Source organism: Caloenas nicobarica, chromosome 25 (genome assembly GCF_036013445.1).
Source record: "Caloenas nicobarica isolate bCalNic1 chromosome 25, bCalNic1.hap1, whole genome shotgun sequence".
NCBI lineage: Eukaryota > Metazoa > Chordata > Aves > Columbiformes > Columbidae > Caloenas > Caloenas nicobarica.
This window is the reverse complement of record NC_088269.1, coordinates 2,852,141-2,869,563: the sequence shown is the minus strand read 5'-3', so window position 1 is coordinate 2,869,563 and position 17,423 is coordinate 2,852,141. Positions and strand designations below refer to the sequence as shown.

General features: G+C 59.1%; 2 protein-coding genes across 4 annotated transcripts; one reads left to right on the top strand and one right to left on the bottom strand.

Annotated features, from left to right (window-relative positions):
- Positions 1–26: 26 nt before the first annotated feature.
- On the bottom strand, positions 27–5,691 carry ARID5A (AT-rich interaction domain 5A). Of its 3 annotated transcripts, XM_065651779.1 has the most exons (7): positions 5,619–5,691; positions 3,745–3,823; positions 2,589–2,739; positions 2,432–2,484; positions 2,262–2,359; positions 2,028–2,169; positions 27–1,908 (listed from the first exon to the last, which is right to left on the bottom strand). In XM_065651779.1, exons 2-7 carry the CDS (start codon positions 3,808–3,810, stop codon positions 787–789), a joined length of 1,632 nt encoding a protein of 543 aa, XP_065507851.1. In that variant the 5' UTR covers positions 3,811–3,823; positions 5,619–5,691; the 3' UTR covers positions 27–786. The 3 variants fall into 3 exon arrangements, with proteins under 3 accessions (XP_065507851.1, XP_065507849.1, XP_065507850.1); XM_065651777.1 differs by having other exon boundaries at positions 2,262–2,484; XM_065651778.1 differs by lacking the exon at positions 5,619–5,691 and adding an exon at positions 4,093–4,158 and having other exon boundaries at positions 2,262–2,484.
- A 3,434-nt stretch (positions 5,692–9,125) lies between these two features.
- On the top strand, positions 9,126–17,356 carry LOC135998536 (serine/threonine-protein kinase 10-like). Its single transcript, XM_065651752.1, has 17 exons — positions 9,126–9,341; positions 10,156–10,320; positions 10,452–10,500; positions 10,683–10,832; positions 10,915–10,987; positions 11,629–11,823; positions 12,165–12,246; positions 12,332–12,442; positions 12,538–14,376; positions 14,495–14,625; positions 15,102–15,225; positions 15,379–15,778; positions 15,874–15,998; positions 16,087–16,269; positions 16,362–16,487; positions 17,040–17,153; positions 17,249–17,356. Exons 1-17 carry the CDS (start codon positions 9,195–9,197, stop codon positions 17,354–17,356), a joined length of 4,122 nt encoding a protein of 1,373 aa, XP_065507824.1. The 5' UTR covers positions 9,126–9,194.
- Positions 17,357–17,423: the final 67 nt, after the last annotated feature.

Here is a 17,423-nt window from a genome sequence, read left to right as displayed (position 1 = left end):
CCTCTCTGCTGCCACCGAGTGCTTCAAGGAGATGGAGCTCGGCTGTGGGGTGGGAGAGGAGCAGCCCCGTGCGGGACTGGAGCGAAGCAGGCGGATGTTTTTCCGGTTTTGTTGCTGTTTAATAAAACTTTGTCATTCTTTACCAACTTTCATTGCACACATCCCTCTCAAAAGCAGATGCAGCGCAGCCCTCGACTGCTGTTGTCAAGGGATGATTTCCCCAGGAACAAGCGCCAGGACCAGAGGAAACGGCCTCAAGTTGCGCCAGGGGAGGTTGAGGTTGGATCTGGGGAACAATTTAAAGCCCCAGGCAGTGCTGGAGTCACCATCCCTGGAGGGGTTGGACAGACGGACATGAGGTTCTCAGGGACAGGGGGCAGCGCCGGGGTGGGTTATGGGTGGACTCGATGATCTTAAAGGTCTTTTCCAACCAAAATGACTCTATACGCTTTCCAAACACAAGTTCTGGGGTGATTGGGTGCTCCAGGCACTGCAAAATAGAAACCTCCACAACTCGCTTTGCTCCTATTTTTTTATGTGTGTGTGTGTGTGTATATATATATATATATATATAAAATATATATATATTAACCTTGTGATATCGGTAGTTAAGTCACCGGCGTAACAATGTCGGATACAAACAGCTCAAAGAGTAAAAATGACACAGTCTGGACTGTCACCTCTTAGTCCCCTGCGGCGGTGAGCGGCTCCGGCACGCGCTCTGTGGCTCGGCCACCGCTGTGTCCCCACCGGCTCCGCAGGGAATGACCCGGAGCGGGACGGAACCTACAGCTTGGTGTGGCGGTGAAAAGCCGGGGAGCTGTAGGCGGGTTGGTTGTGCCAGGTCGAGTAGAGCCGGTGCCGCAACGAGCTCTCGTAGGACGCCGGGTAGCGCCCGGGGCCGGTCGCCAGCGGCCGGCACAGCTCCGAGGTGGCTACCAACGGGCTGGGGAAAGCAGGGATGACGAAGGGGTTGACGGAGAGGGTCGGTGCTGCCGGCACGCCGTGTGTTTTGAGGTGCTCCAGCGGGTTCCCGAAGCTGGCTGGGAAATGCAGCATCGCTCCCTTGTAACCGTCCGGGGCTTGCGGCAGCGCCGCGGCATAGCCAGGGCTGGCTACCACCGCCTTGGGTTTGGCCACCCTGGGCGAGCCAGCGCCCGTGTCGCTGCCATCGGCCTCCGTCACCAAGGGGGAGATGGCCCGGAGCTTCCCCCCGGGGCCGAACGCTGTCTCCTCCTCCCGGCCCCGCTTGCCCCTGGGCGCCGTGGGGACAAAACCGGCGCCAGGTGCCACCCAGCAGCCGGTGACGGTGGCCGCTCGGCGGTTCTCCCCGCTCCATGACTGCCCCGCTTTGCTCCGCAGGTCTTGGGGCTGCTCCGGCTCCTCGGATGGCGACGAGAAGGTGGAAGGTGGCTCCAAAAAATCCCTCAAGCTGGAGAGGTGTCCCCAGAGGGGGTGGCAGGGGCTGGGCTGCAGCCCCTCGCTGCGGCAGGCGTGGAAGCAGCCGGTGACCACGGTGGGCGCCGGATCCCCGTCCTCGGCGCGCGGGGACGTGCCGGCAACAGGTCCCACGTCGCTCCCAGCACTCGGAGCTGGATCCGGAGCTGCCGGCGGCTCCGGGCTCCTCCGGGGGGGCTCAGGACAGTGACGTTTGTGACAGTGCAGGGACTCGGCCTTGCTGACCTGGGCCAGCAGCTTCTTCTTGGCCAGTGGTGACATGATGGGGTGGGCGCCTTTGGAGTAGAAGCTGGAGAAAAGGCGCTTGTAGGATTCGCTGTGGGTCCTGCTGGGGCCGGGCCCCTCCGCCAAGGGGTTTGGGGTGGGGGGCGCCGGGCTGGAACATCCCCCCTGCCCCAGGGTGTCCCTTGCGTCCTCTGTCACCTCCGCCGTCACCTTCTCCGGAGGCGCCTGCAAAAAGGTGAGTCGGGGGGTCGGTCCCTCCTTGCTCTGCCCCGGCCACCCCAACAGGTGGGGACATCCATGGGGGGGTCTCCCGAAGCGGAGCGGGGACGGGGGGGGTCACACACCTGCTCCCGCCCCTTCTCCTTCTTGCTCCTCCTGCTCTTCTTCCCCGTCTCTTTGGAGACCTTGTACTGCTTGCGGGGCTTGCTGGGGGGCAGAGGTTTGTCGTCCTCCCCCTTGAGATGCCGCACGTACGGGAGGAGCAGCCTGTGGTGCGGGGAGAAAGCGGGGGGACAGTGAGAACCGGCGCCGGGAGGGGAAACTGAGGCACGGAGCGGCACCCCCGGGCTGGTCCCTACCTCTCGTAGTGCCGGCGGGTGCAGGTGGCCGCGCTGGTGCTGCCGCGGCTGCCACCCAGCTCGTCGTACACGTTCTTCCAGAGCCGGCGGCCCGTCACCTGCGGGGGACCGGGGTGAGACCCCCGGGGACACCAGGGGACCCCCAGGGGACACCAGGGGACATTGCTTACCAGCTCGTAGTCTCCCAGTTTCTCCACGGCTTTGTAGATCTTCCAAAGATTTACTGGGAAGAGAGATGCCGAGGGTCAGGGGGACATGGGGCTGGGGGGACACGGGGGCCGGGGGGACGCGGGTGTCACCGTGTCCCTTGCTGGGGGTGACACGTACTCTGCTTGAAGCCGAGGTGGGGGATCCTCTCGATGGGCGTGTGTCGCTCCTTCATGAATTTGTAGAGGCTGACGAGGAAGGCTTCCTCCTCCTCTTTCTCACCCCCGGGGGGGTTTTCTCCCACCGGTTTGTCCAGCTCGGAACCATCGTCCTGCGAGAGAGGAGCCCCGGGGGAAACTGAGGCACAGCGGGTGGACCCGACACCCCATCATCACCAAGAGGAGCCCCGGGGGAAACTGAGGCACAGCGGATGGACCCAACACCCCATCGTCACCAAGAGGAGCCCCGGGGGAAACTGAGGCACAGCGGGTGGACCCGCCACCCCATCGTCACCAAGAGGAGCCCCGGGGGAAACTGAGGCACAGCGGATGGACCCGCCACCCCATCGTCACCAAGAGGAGCCCCGGGGGAAACTGAGGCACAGCGGATGGACCCGACACCCTGACTCCAAGAGGAGCCCCAGGGGAAACTGAGGCACGACAGACACCAGGGGTGCAATCGCAACCCAGCGGCGCTTAACGAGCCGGCGCTTCGTTAGCGGAGCCCTGGGCTGCCAGCCAAGTTGGTCAAAGCGCCAGAACGGGGCGAGAACGCGAGGAAACGGCTTCCAGGAAAACAGAAATTCAGCCCCCCCGCCTCGCGCCGCCGCCTTTCTCAGCTAAAAACGTTTCTCGTTTGTTTGTTCTACATTTTCCGGAGTTATAAAACTTGTTGCTATTTTTGGGCAAAGCAGCTGCTCGGCTCCCGAGTGCTTTATTATTATTATATTATTATTTTTTTTTTTTTCTTAAATTCTTTCTATTCTTTTTTTCACCCGCTCGTGACAGACGCGGTTGTTTAACGGCTCAACTATTTCGAGGCTTTTTTAAAACAAAAAAAAGGCGGGGGGGGGGGTGGGAACAAGCACCACAAAACCTCATTTTCCCCCCCCCTCTTTCTGTTGAGCTAAAAATATTAATTACAAAAATTAAAAGCTCATTTCTCCCCCCCTAAAAATGCCCCATTTGGGGTATCCCCCCCCCGCCACGATGCTGGGAAATTCACCCTCTTCCTCTTTTTTTGCTTTCGCAGATGATTAAATAAATTTTCACACACCCCCCTCTTAAAATATGGGGGTTCAGTGTGTGTGTCCCCCCCCCAAAAAAATTGCACTTACAGCCGGTTTGGCGGCGTTGGGGGGTTCTTGGGGGTCCTCCATGGGGGGGGAGTTGTCGTCTTTCATTTTAGGAGGAGTCCTGCAAGGTAAAAAAAATTAAAAGGGGGGGGGTGAGACACCCCAAATTGTTGCCCCCCCCAAATTAATTTGGGCCACGGTGTCGCCCGCCAGGCACCGAAATCGGCCGAACGGCCGATTTCGGTGCCTGGCGGGCGACACCGTGGCCCAAAGCTCTTCCCTGGGTGCCCCCCCCCCAAATTTAAAGGCAAATTTATGGTTCGCCCCCCCCGCCTTGACACCCCAAATTCTCCCTTTTCCCTCCCCCCACGCCCACTTTTAGGGCAAAACCTTGCGAAGCGAGCCGTGTCAAGACGGGGAACCTGAGGCAAGGGGTAGGGGGGGACCCCAATTCCCTCCTGTGCCCCCCCCAAATCTTCTCCCCCACCCCAAAATCCCGGTCCCGCTCACCCGCGGCCGCCGCGCCATGTGATGGGCAGGGAGGGGTGGGGCCACGCCCCCTCTGCCGTGATTGGGTGGCGCGGACACGCCTCCTGCGCTTATTGGACAACACGAAGGAGATGCTGGGAGTTGTAGTCCTGGGGTGTCCAGGCAATAAAGCGCGTGTAGAATCACAGCAGCGTTTTGGTTGGAAAAGATCTTTAAGATCATAAATCCAACCGTTCCCCCACCCCGTGTCCCTGAGAACCTCATCTCCGTGTCTGTCCAACCCCTCCAGGGTTGGCGACTCCACCACTGCCCTGGGCAGCCTGTTCCAACACCCCACAGCCCTTTTGGGGAAGAAATTACCCCAAATTTCCAACCTCCACCTCCCCTGGCGCAACTTGAGGCCGTTTCCTCTGGTCCTGGCGCTTGTTCCTGGGGAGCAGAGCCCGACCGCCCCTGGCTCCAAGCTCCTTTCAGGCAGTTCAGAGATCAGAAGGTCTCCCCTCAGCTCCTGTTCTCCAGCTGAACCCCCCCAGCTCCCTCCACCGTCTCGTACATGTGAAAAACACGCGTGTCCACACCCCCATGTGCCCCAGCCGTGATTTCAGGTTTGGTTCCCGGCACAGCGAAGGCGCTGACGTGATTTCCTCCCTTTCTGGTATCGCTACGAAAATACAGGAAACCCCGCCGGGGGGGGCGGAACGGGGATAACAGGGGCTTTTGGGGTGAAAAGCGGTTGATTCGGGACTAAACAACTCAACCTGCCTTGCATTAAATCCAGCAGCAGGGGAGCTTTGTGCCGGTAATTTGGGTGGCTGAAGGTGACAGCAGGGCTGTAATTACCTGTTTATTGTAATAATAATTAACGGTGCTTTTGTGGCGCGAAAGCCGGGCCGGAGGGGCTGAGACCGGACAAACTCATCGCACCCACCGCAACTTCCCACCACCCGCAGACCCACGGTGCCCCTTCGGGGCTCGTTCTCATTAGCGGAGTTGCCCGGTTAAGCCAAATTCGGGCTGTTTAGGCCCAAATTCCCAGCGATGGGCGTCGCGGTGCTGCCGGCGGCCGGAGCGCGGGGCCGGGAATAGCGCGGGAGCAGCGCCAAAGCCATGACGGAGGGTGAGTAATGGGTTGAAGTCATCGCTTCCCCGGCAAAAATAACCCCCTTTCATCACCCAGCGCCGGGCGCACGGACCCCCCAGCACTGGGGGGGTGGGATGAGGGTTCGGGGTGTTCACCACTGGGATGGGTCCCCAATTTTCTCCCCGCTTTTGGGGGGTTCCCACAGCCCGACGGGTTTGCTGCGGCTGTGGCGTGCGCTGAGTTTGGCCGGTCTCGGCTCAGCGGGATGGGGGGGTGGCAAAGAGGGGGTGACACGTGGCTTGGGGTGGGTGACACGACCCTCCCACAGGGACCCCCCGGTACTCACCAGCTCCGAGGTGACGGGCGGGCGGCTCATGGGAGGACGAGGCTTTGCTGGTGTCACGGTACCGGGGGGGATGACGGACTGGGGGGGGGGAATGAGTCATCCCCCACTCTGGGAAGTGCGTGTGTGAGTGTGAGTGAGTCTGCGGGTGCCATTGACTCGTTCGTTACCGGAACGGATGCGCTTTTCGGGGTTCAGCCCCGCGCTGGATGACTGTGCCGGACTTTCCAGCCTCAGCCCCCGGATGATGATGTGGCTGCGGTGACACTTGGTCCCCAGGGGGCTTGGGGACACGGATGGGTCCTGGTGGCCACGGTGCTCGTGGGGTCGTGGTCCTGGTCCCGCTGCGAGGGTGGTTTTGCTGGGAAAAGCAAAAAGGGATGGAGCCACTGGTGTCCCCTGGGATGGGCATCACCCCAAAAATGGGGACAGAGCCAGCAGTATCTCCCTGGGATGGGGATCACCCCAAAATGGGGATGGAGCCACCAGTGTCCCCTGAGCTGGGGATCACCCCAAAATGGGGATGGAGCCACCGGTGTCCCCTGGGATGGGGATCACCCCAAAATGGGGATGGAGCCACCGGTGTCCCCTGGGATGGGGATCACCCCAAAATGGGGATGGAGCCACCGGTGTCCCCTGGGATGGGGATCACCCCAAAATGGGGATGGAGCCACCGGTGTCCCCTGGGATGGGGATCACCCCAAAATGGGGATGGAGCCACCAGTGTCCCCTGGGATGGGCATCATCCCAAAAATGGGGACAGAGTGACCAGTGTCCCCTGGGCTGAGGGTCACCCCCAAAATGGGGACAGAGCCCCCAGCATCACTTGAGCACCGGGTACCACTTTCCAGGGACACTGTCCTTTGTCCCCAGCTTGAGCATCCCAGTCTCATGGGACCAAGGCCACCCATAAGCGGGGGACAGTTGGGGCTGGACTGGGTCTGCTGGAGAGCACCCATGGGTGCCCCTTGAGAATCTCCCCCCTTGAGAAAGAGCCTCCCCAAAAAAGAGAAAAATCCCCCGTTGAGTCATTTTGGGATTTTGGGCCAACGGTCAGAGACAGGAGCAGCGGGGTGATGTTGCGGGGGGGGCATCTGGCTCCTGTCCCCGCCTGGGGCTAGAAAAGGGGGTGACATTAACCCTTTTGTTCCAGGAACACACCCGCCTTTAATTTAATAATAACGTGATTTGATGAAAACAGTAAAAGAAACCAACAGAAAAACCAACAACAACAACAACCCCATATTCCTGGCTCTGGTTTCTATTTGAGCAGAATGGGGGGGTCTGAAGCTGGAGCCGGGGGGGGTAGCTGGGTCCTGCCTCAGTTTCCCCTTTCACACGTTGGCTGTGTGCGCGGTCCAGCCTGAGGGACTCACCATCAGCTCTGGATGGGAATATATTGAATTTCAGGGCTTTTTACCAGCAGGAGAAGCTTCTCCCCAGCACGGGGGGTTTATTTTTTAATCCCACGTAAGAGATGCTGGAGGAAAAGGGGAATTATTGCGGTTGGAAGATGTCGGTGGGGTGACGGTGGCCATCGGCGCAGTGAAAGGTGTCGGGGCTCAGCCAGGGTGCAAAACCGAGCATGGGATTCTGCTAAAAATGAGAAGAAAAAGGAAAAGAAGATGGAAAAGGAGAAGGAAAGATGGAGCCAAAACCGGAGCAGTGGCACCAGCGTCACCGACGTCCCTTTTGGGCACAAACTGCAATGAGAGGGTTCGTTATCTTGGGGGGGTTTTGGGAATTTGGGGTTATGGGGATCGCCAGCACCCTCCTCCTGTGAGCTCATCCCGTTGGGTGCTGGTGCAAAGACGCAGCTCTATTCTGTAAATTATGAATATAAAGCTGTAAGATAACTCCCTGGATTTAATTACCCCATGATTAACCGATGCTATGACTACGAAAACAGCCTCACGTGCACTGAGACGCTGCGCACACACTGGCTTGGGGGGATTATTATTTAGGAGGTAAAACCCCCTTGATTTAGGGGAGCAGCCAGAGATGGATGTTTTTAGGTGCTGGTGCAGCCCCCTGGGTGCTGGGGGCGGTTTGGGTGCCCCCCCTTGAGGGCACCCGGAAAAAATCAATACAATTAAACAGCATCGCATGAAAAGAAAACAGTCGCAGAACCAATACGAGGCCTTGGTGCTTATATTAAACATGTTTTTTAAGCGTCAATGATTGTTTGCTGCTGAATAAAGCGATAACCAAATGGAAAGTTAAATGTATTCAATTTATTGTCAGTCTGAGAAAGCAAAAATAACTACAAATAGGGCTGTGCCAAAAAATGGTTTGTTGACCAAGAATATTTCTTCGGCGTGCAAGGAACTGGTTCATTCCAAAGTGCTCACATGTGTTGATGACAAGAAGCTTTTCGTTTTAATATGGCATGTTTTTTGGTCCGTGTGAAAACAAGTTAGAACGTTAAATATTTTCTGACGCTTTGGGGTGACTGTTGCTCTTCCCATTTTCTTTAGGTCAACATACGGTTCATGGCAACACAGGTTTAAAATCTCTTCATGGGAACCAGTCTAGGGTGCGACAAGTGGTTAAAAAAGGAGGATTTTAGAGTATTGCCCATTTCCATAATTGCAGCCTGGCTGCCGTGACAGTAACGATAGTTTGGAGCACTGAAAATTGTTACTACATTCCCATCATGGCACCAGTTGGACCCCCAGTTACCGACTGGTGAGCTCTTGAACCTGATTGTAAGGTGATGGTTACAGGGTTCTGAAATACCCCATCTAAATGGGCTGCAAACCGGGGTGTCAACATCTTACACCCCCCCACGACAGAGGGGCGACACAGCTGAACGCCAGCCTGACCGTGAGGCTTTTTTCCAGGAGAAAATTAATTAATGAGGCTTAACGACCTCCACCTGGGGTGTCTCAGCAGCCACGGGACCTATTCAAGCTCGGACCAGCCATGGGGCCTGTTTCTGCGGGATGCGGTGGGCAAAAATCCATGAGGGGGCAGAAATCCATGGGGTTAGGCACCTATAGAAGTCTCCATCACCATAAAGGACCATATAGGGGTCCCTTATAGACCCAGGGACCCTATCGGGGCTCTGGTAGGGCTGTGGGTGGCACCTTTGGGTGACCACAAACCTGTTTAACCACCCTGGAGACACCCAAGGGTGGGATGCGATGGGCGAGGAACAATCTTTTCGGATGAGAAGAACTGGCCTTGAGTTGCGCCAGGGAGGTTGAGGTTGGAAATTTGGGAGAATTTCTTCCCCAAAGGGCTGTGGGGCATTGGAACAGGCTGCCCAGGGCAGTGCTGGAGTCACCATCCCTGGAGGGGTTGGACAGATGGAGATGAGGTTCTCAGGGACATGGGGCAGTGCCAGGGTGGGTTATGGGTGGACTAGGTGATCTCAAGGGGCTTTTCCAACCAAAACGATCCTGCGATTCTATTTTCTTTTCGGCACCTCCGCCTCGCGGCACATCCTGTGGCGCTCGGCCCCTTCCTGCCCGAGGAGGAGGAGGAGGAGGAGGAAGAGCCGCGAAGGCTGCGAGGGCGCTGGGGGAAGGAGCTCAGCCCCAGCCGCCCCCTTTTGCCCTGCATGGAGGTGGCCCCATGGCTTTTCTGCGGCGGCTCTTTGGTTTTTCGGAGAAGAAGCGGCCGCCGAGGTGGTACGAGCACGTCAGGAGAGACATCGACCCCGAGGAGACCTGGCTGGTGCTGGGCGAGTTGGGGGACGGCGCCTTCGGGAAGGTCTTTAAGGTAGGAGGACACCCCAAAGCACTGCCCGTGCCCTGAGGGTCTTGCAAATGTTTTATTTTTTTTTTTTGGTGTTGCTTCTTTCATGCAAAAAGCTGAAAAGCTTCTAAGCAGCCCCAAATTTCCAGCAGAGGATGGTGGAGATGTCGCCTGGTGCTGGCTCAGCTTGTCCCCAACCGTTGACATGGGGACAACCAGCGGCTCTGGGGACACCCCCTTTGCTGGCGGGTTTTTGTCCCCTCGGTTGGAGCGAGGGGGTTGAGCCGGGGATGTTTTTCTCTGAAACCACGACACAGAGCACGACAGGAAACCCAAATTCACGGTTCGTCACCCCGCGGCAGCGGCCGCCTTCCGGGGCCGGTGGCCATGGTGATCCTGGTCCCTGTCCTGGTTGGGTTTGTCCTGGCCAAACCCATCACCTCGTCCCTCTCCAGCCTTTTTTGGGGCAGCTGGATGCCTCAGCATCACTCACAGGATGGCGTTTCTCTGTGGAACCCCCAAATTGTTCTTTGGGGGGTGTAGCTGAGCCCCTGTGGGGCCGTATTGCGTTCATGGGAGGATGGAGCTTGCCGGAGAGTTTTGGGATGCTCTGGGACACACGCACCAGGTGGCACAGCCACACTGGGGCCACCACATTGGCCACACATCCCTCTCCATCCTGGTGACAGTGACGTCCCCGTGTCTGTCCTCAGCATTTGGCTCGGTGGCACCAAGGACCCAAGGAGGGATGCGGCAGGTCCGAGCTTCCCCCTCACTGAAAATTGTTGGGTTGCTCCTTTTGTACGCCCTGATTTCCCCCACAAAATATCTCCCCCAGGCGCAGAACAAGGTGACGGGGGTGCTGGCAGCCGCCAAGGTGATCGACACCCCCAGCGAGGAGGAGCTGGAGGATTACGTGGCGGAGATTGAGATCTTGGCTTGTTGTGACCACCCCAACATCACCAAGCTGCTGGATGCGCTCTACTGGGACGGGCGGCTCTGGGTGAGCTGGGGGCTGCTGGTCGCCCAACTTCCCGGCCATAAACTCGGGTCCCACCAGCATCTTGGGGCTGGGGGGGACTCGGGTTGGAGGGGACACGTTTGTAGAGCAGGGTGGGAAACCTCTCCCTGCAGATCTTGGTGGAGTTTTGTCCCGGAGGGGCCGTGGATGCAGCAATTTTGGGTAAATAAATGGGTTTTTTTCCCACCGTTGGAGGGTTTGGGGTGGGCTCGCCGAATTTCACAGCGTGGAAAGGAGTCCTGGCATCTCCAGGAGGGAGGATGGGTTGGGGTGCACCTTCCTCCGGGTTGGGTGGCGGGGCAGGAGCATCGTTAGCGGTCGAGGTTCGTTTGCGCTGCTGGCAGAGCTGGAGAAGGGGCTGACGGAGGAGCAGATCCGGGCGGTTTGCAAGCAGCTGCTGCTGGCGCTGCAGTACCTGCACGGCCACAGGATCATCCACAGGGACGTCAAGGCCGGCAACATCCTCCTCACCCTGGACGGGGACGTCAAGCTGGGTGAGTCCAAGGGGTGACACCCCAGGGATGCTTTGACACCCTCCCCATGGATCCTCTTCAACTACTGCTTTCCACTCTGCAGCCGATTTTGGCGTCTCGGCCAAAAACTCCAGCACGGTCCAGCGCAGGGTGTCCTTCATCGGCACCCCGTACTGGTAGGTGTGGGGTGGGAATCCCTGGGGGTGGTGGGATTTGGGGGGGCTGAGGGAGCCCAGGTGTCCTGCTCCACCTGCTGATGCTCCGAACGGCTCCTCAACACCAGGAGCATCTCAAGGATGCAGATCTTTCCTCCTCCAGCCAACACCAGCTCCAAGGTGGGTTTCTCAGTAGCATGAGTGTTGGGTTCTTCTCCCAAGGAATAAGAGGAACTGGCCTCAAGTTGCGCCAGGGGAGCTTGAGGTTGGATCTGGGGAACAATTTCTTGCCCAAAGGGCTGTGGGGCATTGGAACAGGCTGCCCAGGGCAGTGGTGGAGTCACCATCCCTGGAGGGGTTGGACAGGCGGAGATGAGGTTCTCAGGACATGGGGCAGTGCCAGGGTGGGGGAACGGGTGGACTCGATGATCTCGAGGGGCTTTTCCAACCAAAATGCTTCTGTGATTGATTCTATGACACATGGGGTGCTGGTGGGTACGAGTCCCTCCTGGGGCAGCTTCAGAAGAGTTGGGGTCAAATCTCAGCTCTTTGCCATGTAGGGTTGTCTCTGGAGGGGTTGGCACCTGGGTTTGGTTTCATGGGGACATACCAGCCCCCAGCCCAGGGCAGGTTGGACCTGTTCTTCTCTCTCCCCCGCACAGGATGGCCCCGGAGGTGGTGCAGTGCGAGACATCCAAGGAGAACCCCTACGGCTACAAGGCTGACATCTGGTCACTGGGCATCACACTGATCGAGATGGCAGAGATGGAGCCCCCCTACCACGAGCTGAACCCCCTCCGGGTGCTGCTGAAGATCGCCAAGTCCCAACCGCCCACCCTGCGTCACCCCAAGAGATGGTGAGTCCCTGTGGAGACATCACCCCAACTCTGATGATGGTGGAGAAGTTGTCCCATGGGGCAGCTCCTGCTCGAAGCCATGTCCGGGCAGCTAGGATGGGTTCTTGGACCATAACTCATGATTCCTCCAAGCCCAGCTCTGGAGGTGACACCATGAGGTTCCCATCACAACTCCTTTGCCCCCAGAAGATGGCCCTGATGGGCAAAACTATGGTGGGGACTTCCTGCCAAGGTGCCAGCAGAGTCTGGGTGTCCCTAGTGTCACCCCAACCTCTGTGGGGTCCACGCTGGTGGTGACAAGGATCTTCTGGAGCCATGTGCTCACAAGGACCATCCCACAGGTCTGAAGACTTCAAGGACTTCCTGAGGAAATCCTTGGAGAAGAGCCCTGAGGCGCGGTGGTCGGCCAGCCAGCTCCTGCAGGTGGGTCGCACCCATTGTCACCTGCCCAGGGTGGTGGGACCCATCCCTGGTGCCGTCCCTGCTCACCCCCGTCCCTCCCACCCAGCACCCCTTCGTGGCGGGCATCTCCGACAAGCGGACGCTCCGGGAGCTGGTGGCTGAAGCCCGGGCTGATGTGCTGGAGGAAGAGGATGAGGAGGAAGGTCCGGTGGCCTTGGTGCGTGAGGAGGGGTTGGCTGGGGCACAAGATCCCTCCAACTCTTTCCATAAGCTCGTTGAGCTTCACCTCTTCCCATGTTGTCCACCCCACAGCCTGGGCAGGAGCATGGAGAGTCCTCCTGCCCCTCAGCTCCGGGGGGTCACCTGGATCTTCAGCCCCCAGATTCTGTGGGGAGAGTCATTGAGGAACCGGGTGTCCCATCTGATGTCCAAGCAGTGGCAGAGCCCAGGAGCAAAAGAGCGTCCGACTTCTTGAAGCAAATGAGGAGAAGGTCCTCGCCCGGGCCCATGGGCTCTGTGAGGCTCCCTGCGAAACGTCCGTCCGAGTTCCTGAAGCTGCTGCGGCGCAGGTCGTTCTTTGGGGGGATGAAGCCCCACGAACCAGCCAAGGAGCAGCATGAGGCAGAGCCAAGAGGGTTGGAGATCATGGAGCTGGATGCTCCTCAAGGGACATCAGCCCCAGAAGAGAAAGGAGAAGTTCGAGGGTGTCAAGAGGAGGAAGCCAACCTTCTGGGGACCTCCTGTGATGTGACCGAGCTCCCCTTGGGGCCACAGCGGGCAGGAGACCTTGCTGAAGTGCAAGAAATGAAGGTAGAGCAGGTTGGACCCAAGGTGGAGGCACAGGAGAAAAGCCAACGTCTCAACCCATCACTGGTGGCCAAAACATCCCTGGAGGGACATCTCGCAGCCCAACCGAGCCCTGGTTTGACCCCCAAAAGCGATGCCAACACTGAGTCAAGCAGAGACTCTACTTGCAGCTCACTGGCCCTGCCTGCACCCGTGGCCAGGGACTGGGGAAGGGGCTTGGCCGTGGGGCAGCTGGTGGCAGCCCTGGACCTGTGGACCTTGGGGACCAAAACCCAGAGCTTCAAGTCGCTGGCGGAGCGTCAGCAGCAGGTTCCTCGGTCGTTGCTAGACCTGAAGGTTGAGATTGGCTCCTCTGGGGATGGAGATGGCCTTGGGAAGGTTGGCGATGGAGCAGGGAGGGCACCTGTGGGACCTAAGGGTGCTGAGGAGACTGAGATGATGGAGCAGGGGGTGCCAGTGGGTGAGGAATCGCTGATGCCTGGTGCGGTGGAGGAGGTAGTGGTGAGGTTGGATGTGCTCAAGGGATGGCAGGAGCCCCTGGATGGAGAGAGGAACAAAGGGGAGAGAAACTCCACCTTGTGTGAGCCCATCGCTGAGGCCCTGGACCTGGTTGAGCAGGAGGTGGGGAGGAATGAGGAGGAAGATACAGATGACGCCGAAACTAGGGTGGAAACTTCTCATGAGGAAGCCCTGGTGCCAGCAGAAGTTAAATTGGAAGAGAATGTTGTAAAAGGGTGTTGGATTGGAGACCGTAAACCAGTGGGAGATGCAGCCGGCCTGGAAGAACCGACGGTGGATGGAGAGGAACCGAAAGCAGAACCGGCAGCGTGTGCAGGAGAAGGACCTCCGAGTGAGGAGGCCCAAAATCCAGCAGAGGATTCATCTTTCATGGAGATTCCAGGGTTTGTTGGAGAAGAAATGGAGGGGAAAGAGGAAAACAGCCCCAGAGACAACCAGCCAAGAGCTGCTCCTGAGGATGGCTGGGAAGGACGAGCTGGAAATTATGGAGAGCTTGGAGACGACGGGGTGCAGGTTGCTCCAGCTCCTGAAGAGCCACAAAGAGATGGACCTGGAGAGGGGATGGGTGGCTTGGATGGTGCTGGAGCAGCACCAGAGCCCCAGGAGACACTTGGTGGACATCCAAAGGCCACAAAGACCATGAACTTTGTCCGCACGTCTTCCCAGGCATGGGCAGTGTGGGAAGCAGGCACCACACCAGGTCCACCCATCACGGCAAAGCAAGGAGAGGAGCCATCCCCTGGGGAAAACCCTGCAGATGTAGAAGGTCCAAATCCCCTCCCCGCAGCAGCACGACCTCTTTCCTCGGCTGGGGAAGCCCAGAAGGTGAGAAGTTCACAGGCGATGTGGCCATGTGAAGCTGCTCCCCCATTGCACGGGCTCCCATGTTGGGTTTAGGTCGTTTTGGGCCATCTGAGCTCAAACAGTTTGCTCCCGGACACAGGAACCTGCGTCGCTCCGAAGGACGGTGAAGAAAACGCGGAGGTTTGTGGTGGACGGGGAGGAGGTGAGCGTGACGACTGCCGGGACCGTCGGCAAGGCTGGGGCGAGGGACGAGATGGTGCGATCGGCCCGGTGAGTGATGCTGGTGGTGGGGGGGCCACCGGGCTTCTCCCACCCATTTCTGGCTGAGGAGGACCAGGGGCGAAGGGGAGAAGGTGCTGGAGAACTGGGGGGTTCAGCCTGGAGAACAGGAGCTGAGGAGAGACCTTCTGCTCTCTGAACTGCCTGAAAGGAGCTTGGAGCCAGGGGGGGTCGGGCTCTGCTCCCCAGGAACAAGCGCCAGGACCAGAGAAAACGGCCTCAAGTTGCGCCAGGGGAGGTTGAGGTTGGATCTGGGGAACAATTTCTTCCCCAAAGGGCTGTGGGGCATTGGAACAGGCTGCCCAGGGCAGTGCTGGAGTCACCATCCCTGGAGGGGTTGGACAGACGGACATGAGGTTGTCAGGGACATGGGGCAGTGCCAGGGTGGGTTATGGTTGGACTCAATTACCTTAAAAGTCTTTTCCAGCCCAAATGATTATCTGATTTTACGATTCCCCGAACCTCAGGCGCCAGGAGCTGCGTGCGCTGCGGGTGCTGCAGAAGGAGGAGCAGCGGGCGCAGAGCCAGCTGGAGCAGAAGTTCCACCAGCAGCGGGAGCTGATGTTCCGTCACATCGAGCAGGAGATGATGGTAACCAGCCCATGGTCCCTTGTCACCATAGGATAGCGATGTGCGATCAAGGGGGTGCTGGGATCCCACTGAGATGCTGGGTCTGGGGGGGTTTGGTGGCTTTGGTGGCCCCTTCTGGTCCCCGCAGCCCCGTTAACCATACCTGCGTGGCAGAGCAAGAAGGAGTTCTACGACCGGGAGGTGGAGAGCTTGGAGCGGCGCTACCAGCAGCTGAGGGAACGTCAGGAGCTGGAGTACACGGCGAGGCTGCGGGATGAGGCCAAGCGCCTCAAGTCCCTCCAGGAGAAGGACAGCGGGAGGAGGATGCAAGAGCTGAAGGGTGATGGGAGAGAGGTGAGGGCTGGGGCAGCGCCGGTGCCACCGGGAGCTTGGGGACCATCCTTGTTGTTTTCTGGGATGAAGTCCCTCCATCGCTCGCCGCAGGAGCAGCGGTTCCTGCAGCGGCAGCAGGAGGAACTCAACGCAGCCCTGCAGAGGGTCGTCCAGGAGCACAAGAAGAAGATGATGTCCATTGACTGGGAGTGCAGCAGCAAGATCCACAGCCTCAGGAGAGGTGGAGAGGGCTGGGAGGAGGAGGATGGAGGGGAGCAGCGCGGTCCAGGTTGGGGGTTTTTGGAGGTGGTGACGCTACTGCGGTTTGCCCCGCAGCCCGCGAGTCGGTGGTGTGGAGCATGGAGCAGGGGCACCTCCAGGAGAAGTACCAGCTCTTCGGGCAGCAGGTGAAGGAGCAGCACGCGCTGCAGCGGCAGCAGCTCCGCAAGCGCCACGAGAAGGTGAGGCTGGAACCGGTGAGGTGGGAACCAGTGGTGATGTTCCCCCAGCTCTGTAGGGTCCTGGCTCACCCTCCTGCCCCTGTCCCAGGAGATGGAGAGGATGAAGCGCTTCCACCAGTTCTTGCTGGAGGATCTGAGGAGCCAGCATGCACAGGAGCGGGCCCAGCTGCTGAAAAGTCAACGCTGCGACGCCAAAACCCATCTGGCCCTCTTCAAGGAGAACTTGAAGAGCCAGGCCAGCAGGGCCAAGCAGAGGGAGAGGGCCAAGCAGGTACAAGGACCTGTCTTCCCCAAAGTCCCTGAAATGCTGCAAGCTCTGGGTTTGGGGGCAGGGGAGGGTGACACGGGCTGTCCCCACCGCAGTTCCTGCAGCAGGAGGAGCGACGGCAGCGAGAGGCGGCGCAGCAGCAGCAGGAGGAGCAGATGCAGCAGGTGCAGGAGCTGCAGCAGCAACAGGCTGAGAGCCTGGCAGAGCTGGAGCAGATGCAGGTACAGGGATGGCTGCAAAACTGTCCCCCTGGGGGCTTCCACACCCCTGCAACCCCTCCTCAAACATTTCTCACGCCAAGAAAGCCCTTGAGGTGCTGGAGCAAGTTGAGAGAAGGGAGCGGAGCTGGGGAAGGGGCTGGAGCACAAGTGTGATGGGAGCGGCTGAGGGAGCTGGGGGTTCAGCTGGAGAACAGGAGCTGAAGGGAGACCTTCTGATCTCTGAACTGCCTGAAAGGAGCTTGGAGCCAGGGGGGGTTGGGCTCTGCTCCCCAGGAACAAGCGCCAGGACCAGAGGAAATGGCCTCAAGTTGCACCTGGGGAGGTTGAGGTTGGATCTGGGGAACAATTTCTTCCCCAAAGGGCTGTGGGGCGTTGGAACAGGCTGCCCAGGGCAGTGGTGGAGTCACCATCCCTGGAGGGGTTGGACAGACGGAGATGAGGTTCTCAGGACATGGGTCAGTGATGGGTGGGGGCATAACAGTTGGACTTGATGATCTGAAAGGTCTTTTCCAACCCAAACGATTCTCTGATTCCTTCCCATTTCTCTCCCAGAGTGAGAAGATGAATGTCTTGGCCGAGCAGGAAAGGAGGCAGCTGGGGCGGCTGGAGCAGGAACACGCCATGGAGCTCAGCGAGTGGAAGCAACGCCTGGCTGCACGCAAGGAGGTGAGAACATCTCCCCCCACCTCTGCCCAGCTCACACGACATGATGGAGGGGGACAAGCCCCTGTGACATGGGACACGTTGCTTTTGTCCTCCAGATGCTGGAGGAGGAGCTGGGGAACTCACTGGCGGTGCAGCGGCGGGGAGGGCTGCCCGGCGCCCGCGGCAGCAACAGGATCAGCCGCTTCTTCCACCTCCTGTCCTGACACCACGCTGGGGTGACTGGGCATAAGGGACAGGCAGCTGCCTGAGGACTGTCCCAGGGCTCTGCTG